This window comes from Medicago sativa, chromosome 1 (assembly GCF_051527215.1).
Source record: "Medicago sativa cultivar Bolivia chromosome 1, Bolivia_mono, whole genome shotgun sequence".
Lineage (NCBI taxonomy): Eukaryota > Viridiplantae > Streptophyta > Magnoliopsida > Fabales > Fabaceae > Medicago > Medicago sativa.
In genome coordinates this window covers 85,070,208-85,079,214 of record NC_140749.1, presented here as the reverse complement: position 1 = coordinate 85,079,214, position 9,007 = coordinate 85,070,208, and the positions used below count along the sequence as shown (strand labels likewise).

Here is a 9,007-nt window from a genome sequence, read left to right as displayed (position 1 = left end):
TGTTCATAATATCTCAGGAAAATAACATACATTACATAAAATAAAATTGTTGATTGCCTATAAGGACAAAACAATATCTGAAATAATTAACAAAGTGCAAATATTACATAAGATGTAATAGATTATTTCATGCATGTATAATACGATATTTTGTTTTCTCAAAGTGCAAGAGAGCTAACTTCATCATGTTTCCAAATCCCTTCCTCATACTTGAACCACCTAACAAGCCCATCGTCATCTCTTGTCCTCTTACACATGATGCACGATTCCTTCATGCATGTGTGAAACTCACGTAACCTAGAAGCCTTCTCAATGATAATAGGGTCAATATCACTGGTAAACTTATAATCTTCAATCTCATAATAAGGATCTGGGACGAGTTCCACATGACAAGAATGTGAAATGTTGAGCACTTCCAAATGTTTTAGCTTATCTAGAATTAAAATGAGAGCTTTCTTTGACAATCCTGAACATCGCAGACTCAGTACTTTTAAGTTTGGAAGACATCTTGTGAGAGCAAAAGCAAATTGTATGCCAATGCACCCCATAACCTTGAGTTCTCTAAAGTTCTTGCAATGCTTTGAAATTTCTTCAAAAACATATCGGGGATTATATATGCCTGGCATTGTCATTGATTCAAGATCTTTCCAGCCTCTAATTGCCTTTCGAATTCCCATTCTTTTGATTCGGTTCCACGATACAAAGACTAGTCGTCTTACAAGTGGACACCTGCCACAAGGTATACAATAAAATGCAATCATCATCTAATTCTATAATCCAATTATAGTCGTGAGAAGCCATAAGTACTACTCCCTCTGTTTCAAAATGAGTGTCGTTTTAGGTGTTTACACACATATTAAGAAATACAATGATTAAGAGAAAGAGAATGATTATTTTACCAAATTATCCTTATTAACTATTGGTTAGTTTTAAAAGTAATACTTTGGAAGTAGTGTACAGAGTATTAATTGGAGGGTACAATTGTAATGAAAAAGTTATTATTGCATTGAAAACTGAAAGCGACACTCATTTTGAAACAATTTTTTTTTGCTAAAGCGACACTCATTTTGAAACGGAGGGAGTATAAATGATGTATATTATTGAAAGAGAGATCAATATCTAAAGGTTGTATCAATTAATATTATATGTATGCAAAAAATGTATAGCGATAGTCTATATAATATAAAGTTTTAGGCTAATAGATGTATAATTTTCAAACAAATCTAAGTGTCGCAATAAAAAGAGATAAAATCAAGAAAAGTTATAAATAATGACACATCTCATCTTAAAAATTATAGAGTATAGAGTTTACAGCGATTCGGCTACTATATTATCCAAATACTATGTCCAATAATGTTGTATGTGTGCGGTGCGGTGTGTATTGGAAAAAACAGTCCATACATTATATTAGAGAATAAGGAGGAAGACAATACGTAGCTTCTGAACGTAGCTTCTAAAGTTACAATAGCTACTGAACATAGCTTCTGACGATTGCTTCTGAACATAGCTTCTGAAGTTACAACAGCTTCTGTACTACGTAGCTTCTGATTTAGCTTGTTCATAGGAAAATTATATTTTACTTTCTTCCTATAAATACCTCTTGTAACCTCTTTCACATTAATGAGAAATGAGAATATTCATTTTACGCATTTCATAACATGGTATCTAGAACCTTTCTCTCTCTCATCCTCATGAAGAATGTTTGTTACAAAGTTAGTTACAACAACTTTTCTTCATCATCTTCAACCTTTCGCCATTGATTTTCTGCAATTTCTTCGATTCATTCTTGAATCCTTGCAATTTTCTGCAATTCCTTGTCTTGATCTCGTCTCATCTCGTTCCAATCATGCCTCGTCAAAATCAAGTTGATACTGAATCTGTGTTCTATGTGCATCCAAGCGAAGGTCCGAACTCTGTTCTTATTACTCCTCTCTTGGATGGATCCAATTATCTCTCATGGAGTCGCTCCATGATTCGCGCTTTAGGCGCGAAAAACAAATTGAAATTCGTTGACGGTTCCATGGAAGTTCCTGATGAAGAGGATTTGAATCGTAGTGTCTCCCCAACAGAATGGTAGGGTTGAGAGGAAGCATCAACACATCCTCAATGTAGGTAGAGCTCTTTTATATCAATCCAAACTACCTGCTCCATATTGGTCATATGCCCTTTTGCATGCTACCTTTATCATCAACAGAGTCACTTCCCCTAATCTCCACAACAAATCACCATACCACATTCTTCATAATAAACTCCCTGATATTGAGTCATTCAAGGTTTTTGGTTCTTTATGCTACTCCTCTACTCTTCAAGCACAAAGATCCAAACTATCTGCTAGAGCCAGAAAATGTGTTTTTCTGGGTTATTCTATTGGTTTCAAAGGTTCAGTTCTTTTAGATATTCACTCAAGGGAGATTCATACATCCAGACATGTTCAATTTCATGAACACATTTTACCCTATCCATCCAACCCTTTATCCATAACCACTAACTGGACCTATTTTTCCTATGATACTTGCACTGCAAGCAATCTTATACCTCATACTTCCTCCTCTCCACCACCACTTATTATTGACCCTGACCCACCACATGATGACTCTTCACCACCTACCACTCCTATTTCACCACCCCCTATCAGGAAATCTACCAGAACCATTCACCCTCCATCTCATTTACAAGACTATGTCTGCAATAATACTTCTGGTTCATTTCATGCTTTATCTGCCAATGTTAAATATCCCATTTGTGATTCCCTTTCTTATACTAATGTGTCTCCTTCTCATTGTGCTTTTTCTCAATCTATTGATTCACACGTTGAGCCAACCACCTATGATGAGGCAAGCAAACACACTTGTTGGCAGCAGGCTATGCAAGCTGAACTTGCAGCTCTTGAGAATACTGGCACTTGGAAACTGGTGGATTTACCACCACACATCAAACCAATAGGATGTAGGTGGATATACAAGATCAAACATCATGCAGATGGTACCATTGAGAGATACAAAGCAAGATTGGTTGCCAAAGGATACAATCAAGTTGAGGGACTGAACTATTTTGATACTTATTCACCAGTTGCCAAGCTCACCACAGTCAGAACTGTTATTGCTTTGTCAGCTATCAACAACTGGCACATACATCAACTTAATGTGAATAATGCATTTCTTCATGGAGACTTGCAGGAAGATGTATATATGACTGTTCCTCAAGGTGTCACTACTTCCAAACCAAATCAAGTCTGCAAATTACAAAAGTCTCTTTATGGTCTCAAGCAGGCAAGCAGAAAGTGATATGAAAAACTCACTTCATTACTTCTTGCCCATCAATATACACAATCAACTTCTGATCATTCATTGTTTATCAAGAAAACTGCCACTACTTTCACAGTTCTGTTAGTGTATGTTGATGATGTGATAATTGCTGGTGATTCATTGCTTGAGTTTCAACACATCAAATCCATCTTGCATTCTGCATTCAAAATTAAATATCTTGGGCAACTAAAATACTTTCTTGGTTTGGAGGTGGCCCATTCTTCCACAGGCATCTCATTGTGTCAAAGGAAATATTGTCTTGACCTTCTCACTGATACAGGTCACTTGGCTTGCAAACCTGCATCTACACCTTCTGAACCTGCATGTAAACTTCATCAAGACAATAGTGCACCTTACAATGATGTCCCCTCCTACAGAAGACTGATTTGTAGGCTGATATATCTCACCAATACCAGGCCAGATATCACATTTGCTACTCAACAGCTCAGCCAATTTCTTTCTTCTCCAACAGAGAAACATTTTGTTACAGCTACTAGAGTTCTCAGATATCTGAAGAAATGCCCAGGTCAAGGCCTCTTCTTCCCTAGAGCTTCTTCTCTATGCCTCTCAGGGTTTTCAGATGCTGACTGGGCAGGTTGCCTAGATTCCAGAAGGTCAATCTCTGGTCAATGCTTCTTTCTTGGCAGCTCTCTCATTTCATGGAGGACTAAGAAGCAATTGACTGTTTCAAGATCCTCATCCGAAGCTGAGTATAGAGCTTTGGGTGCAGCAGCATGTGAACTGCAGTGGCTTTTGTATCTGCTCAAAGATCTTCATGTTTCACTCATTAAACCGCTTGTACTCTATTGTGATAATCAGAGTGCTTTACATATAGCTGCTAATCCAGTTTTTCATGAAAGGACAAAGCATCTTGAGATAGACTGTCATTTGGTTAGGGAAAAATTACAAGCAGGAACCATGAAGTTGCTACCAGTTTCTTCCAAAGATCAATTGGCAGATTTCTTCACTAAACCACTTCTTCCTCAACCATTTCACATTTTATTGTCCAAGCTGGGAATGCTTGACATTTACCATGTCCCAGCTTGTGGGGGACTGTTAGAGAATAAGGAGGAAGACAATACATAGCTTCTGAACATAGCTTCTGAACATAGCTTCTGAAGTTACAACAGCTTCTGTACTACGTAGCTTCTGATTTAGCTTGTTCATAGGAAAATTATATTTTACTTTCTTCCTATAAATACCTCTTGTAACCTCTTTCACATTAATGAGAAATGAGAATATTCATTTTACGCATTTCATAACACATTAATATAGCTAGACTCTAAATATACTTACACCGGTGCGGTGTAGTGTGTCTTGTTCATGAGAAGAAATTGGAAAATGAGTAAAAATTAGGTTTGCTCATTGTGAACTTGTCGAAGAGAGATCTCTTCGTTTTACTATCAATGAGTTCTCTATGGCAAAAAAGGCATTGTCATCTTGAAAGAAGTTCAAGCGGCTTTGAGAACTAAGGATTTAACCAAGTCTAAGGACATGAGAGCCGATGATAATGGTGAAAGCTTAAGTGTTTCAAGAAGGAATGGTGGAGGTAGAGATAAACGAGGAAACTCAACGAGTGATAACAAGTCGAAGTATAAGTGTTTTAAGTGTCACAAGATGGGTCACTTTAAGAGGAATTATCCTAGATGTGAAGTTGATACCGAAATCAATAAATGTTGGATTTGATTGTTTGTTTGGTTTAGACCTAAACAAAGGAACAAATCAAACTAATTTAATTGATTTAGATTGAATCTTTGAGTTGATCACGGATCATTGGTTTGGTTCCTACACTCCTAAGTGAGTGGGTGAGAGAGTGGTATTGTTTGTAGAGGGTACCCTGATAAAAAAATGGCCCATCATAGACCACTTGAAACAATATAGTATAGTATAGTATAGTGTAAGTATATATTAAGATTAGAAATTATATATTATTACATACCTTACAGCCATGTGGATGAATTGATCATTGGTGAGATACAAGTTGTGATGGAAAATCAAGGTCTTGATTTTCCCTTGACTGAGTTTGAGTGCACCAAACAACAAATTGTACAAAGTGTTGTCAGAGCCAGAATTGACCCAAACAAATGGCTCAGATGTGGTCTTCACAAATTCAGATTTCAACATAGAGAAATCAAGTGTTTCCCAAACCGGTTGGACAGTGCTAGCTTTCGTCAATGCTTCAGTAAAACGTTGAACAGCTGAAGTTGATTCAAAGATATCCAAGTGCTTAAAAATCTGAACCAAAACACCATTGTCCAATTCCTTCAAAAGAAAGTTCCACATGATCACGCCATTTTCCACTGCACTACTCTTTTTGGATTCCATTGCACAAAGATTCCTGCAAATAAAATTAATTTTATGCTTATTTACATTATTAATGAAACAATGATGACGGAGGAACACAAGTCCTAATGAAATTTAAATTGAATCCTTGCAAACTAGATCAATCTATGTTGGTTATAGTGTTGTATTGAATATATGTCCTTGATTAAACTAATTCTTGAAAATGTATACATTGATTTTGTTTGACATTTTAATCTACAAGCTAACAAGAGTTTGAATAAAATAAAACAATTTCAGGACTTAAGTAAGTTTTCGATCCCTATTAAAATATCAAATTTCGTTTTTAATTCCTCTTAAAAATTTCTTCAAATAATGGCCCTTGAAATGTCTTCAGTCAGTATTTTTTATATCAACTCATGTGTATCCTTCAAAATTTTAAATTTATTTTTGCAATCATGTTTATTACATCAAAGAAATCTCTCTTGCAAAAATTAAATAAATATTTGAATTCATATACATGATATAGTTTGGTTTTGAAAAAGAGAATCTAAAATCTGATTTGATTTAAATTGTTTTCATAAAAAGAGATCTAAAACCATCCAATTCAATTTTGTACAAATTTTGTTATTTTTTTTTTTGGTACAACAAATTTTGTTATTTTTTGTGTCAATTTACGGTTTTTATGCAGATCTGATTGGATTTGAATACATAGATCTAATTTAAAACTCACATGAACAATTATGGAACAACTGAAACACAAATGTTGCTTATAATTCATTAAACATGAAACTAATCAAGGAACATCAAACCTAAGACCTTGAGGAGCAGCACACTCCAAGGTCTCAAGCCAAACATGAAATATTATGACTTTCGTAACACATAATTATGGCCGAAAAAATATATTTGATTTCCATGGAAGAAAAAAAAAACCTTAAGAGAGATAGAGGGAGGGAGAGATGCTCTTACGGTATAACAGTGAATGAGTTTGAATGAATGACTGAATCCAGATGTGCGAAATCACTAATGAAACTGTAAAATAATAAACAAAAATATAAATCGCTTAAAAAAAAAAAAACCAAACCAAATCGATCATTCAGTGCATCAATATGGGAAATTGAAGAGACAAAGATTCAAACCTCAAAACCGAGAACGGGAAAATGCCTACTGTGTAATGAAGAAGTGAGGGCATGGAGTAATGGTTAAATACCAAACCCTCAAAGACCGTGAAAGAACGCCAAACCTTTTTTGACATCAATAGAAGCGATATGAATAAATGTAGTCAATTTTTTTACGCAAAATAAATAAATGTAGTCAAAAGGAGCCGTTGAAATACATTAACATAACTTTGACCCAAAAAATTGATTCAGTTACCCTAGACAATAAAAAGCGTAAAAATAATTCCAAAAATAAGTATTTTATTCGCTATAAAGGTGATTTTGTGTGTGCAAATACCCCCGTTCAGCCACAAAAAATGACACGTGTTATTTTCTTTATTAAAAATGTAAAAAGTAAAAATAAATCAAAATTACCAAAAGGGGTGTGTACGAAAAGGAAAAAACACATATCAATGTTCTTTAGCAACGAAGTCTACAATTTTAAAGAGATAGTTTCAACACAATTTTAAGGGGTGCATTCACGCAAAGTATAAGAATAAGACAGCTTTCAAGAAAGGTGGTTGAACTCAACAATATTTCCAACAAGAGCTATGCTAGCGACAGTCGTTTGGACAGACTCTTTTAGACACTTGAGCAGTCATTGGTCCACGTGGCTCTTATTAAAAAATTTGTAGCAGGCAACCGGTTTCCTTTTTTTCCAATTTGAGTAAAATAAAAAGTCTCTTTTTCTTCTGTAAAATAAAACAAAAAATGAATGATGCTTTTTTCTTGTGTGGCAACAATAGCTGCCTTGCACAGGCTGTATGCATCATCAAATTCAAGAAGTGAAGAACTAATGGCATCCTGAGAAGTGAAGAACCGATGGCAGAGGCGATTGGAGCACACAAATTTTGTCCAAAAAAAAAACGGTTACAGTATTGGGATTTGAAAATATGGAGACTGGATTGAAGAAATTAGATTCAACCATATTTTGTTTGGTTGAGTATCTTGTTGCTGCAAATGAGATAACTATGGAGAGAGATCTAGACAGAGACAAAACATTTAAACAGAACAAATTTTTAGAGGAAAATCAAACAACCCAGATTTTTCTTTGTGAAGATGCAACAGTTAATTATAAAAGTAACAAAATAAAAGGGTTTCCCATGAGATTGTGTTTGATTCTAGGTGGTGAGGGAGGACGAAGGGCATGTATGTGTCTTTTTTTTGTTTGTTTTAAAGTAAAAGAAAGAAAGAAAGGGAAAAAAAAAAAAAAAAAAGGTATCCCATAGAAAAACCAGTATAGCCGGTTCCTAGGTAATAGGTTTTTAAAACATGATGACATGGACCAATTATTGAGAGAGTACATATGAGAGAGTGTTAGAGAAGTTGTTCTTAGCCTTTCTCTTCCAACAATTACATTGTAGGGATGTGTTGACGAAACCCCGTCTTCTATGAGAGAGAGAGAGAGAGAGAGAGAGAGAGAGAGAGAGAGAGAGAGAGAGAGAGAGAGAGAGAGAGAGAGCTGTCTGAGAGTCAGATTCACAACTTGTAACAAAGACAACCAATCATGGAACACTAGACCAACAAACAAGCCTTAGAATCGATGGGAAGACACACTAGAAAAGACTTTTTTTAGTAGTATGTAGCCGACCTTATTTAGTACGATAAAGTTTGATGGTTGTTGTTGTTTTTGTATTCCTTAACCAATTCCATTAAGACACTCATTAACATTGTTACAAAACCTGAAAAGTGTGCACAACTATGATTTAAGGAGTGTGTGTCCAATAAATACACCCATCAAACAACTTAAAACTTGTTTTACATATTTATACTGTTTTGTCTATTTCTGTATTATTGTTTTACTTCTAGCTTTGATTATGTTAATCATCAAATTGTATCTCTTTCAAAAAAATTATAAATGATAATTGTTCATGTATTATTTTATCTATATTTATATTTCCTGTAAGTCATACATTTTTTGCATTAGCAATGTCTACATATCAGTGTTTTTAATAAGTCCAGTGACTCTGTCTGTGTCTAAATCTTGTGCTTAGTAGTTCAAAAACGAAAAATCTTTGGCAACAATTGCACAATTTTGAGCCCCTATACAATATAGTGGCAAGAACAACTCATAGAAGCAATGCACAAAATGTAGCAAACTTAATCATATTGTGAATACTTGTTTTATTCATGATAAACAAACCACAAAGATTATTGTAAATGCTAAAACTCAAGAAGGATTGTATGTGAGGTTGCACCTCAAATCAATCAAACTTAAGAACAGTACCGCTAATACAAAGATTATTCTTAAGCACAGTAACAAGA

General features: G+C 34.8%; 1 protein-coding gene across 1 annotated transcript; it reads right to left on the bottom strand.

Annotated features, from left to right (window-relative positions):
- Nucleotides 1-6,618, bottom strand: LOC146958450 (F-box/LRR-repeat protein At3g48880-like). The gene is made up of 3 exons (XM_085730386.1): nt 6,555-6,618; nt 5,245-5,643; nt 1-729 (listed from the first exon to the last, which is right to left on the bottom strand). Exons 2-3 carry the CDS (start codon nt 5,628-5,630, stop codon nt 159-161), a joined length of 957 nt encoding a protein of 318 aa, XP_085586512.1. The 5' UTR covers nt 5,631-5,643; nt 6,555-6,618; the 3' UTR covers nt 1-158.
- Nucleotides 6,619-9,007: the final 2,389 nt, after the last annotated feature.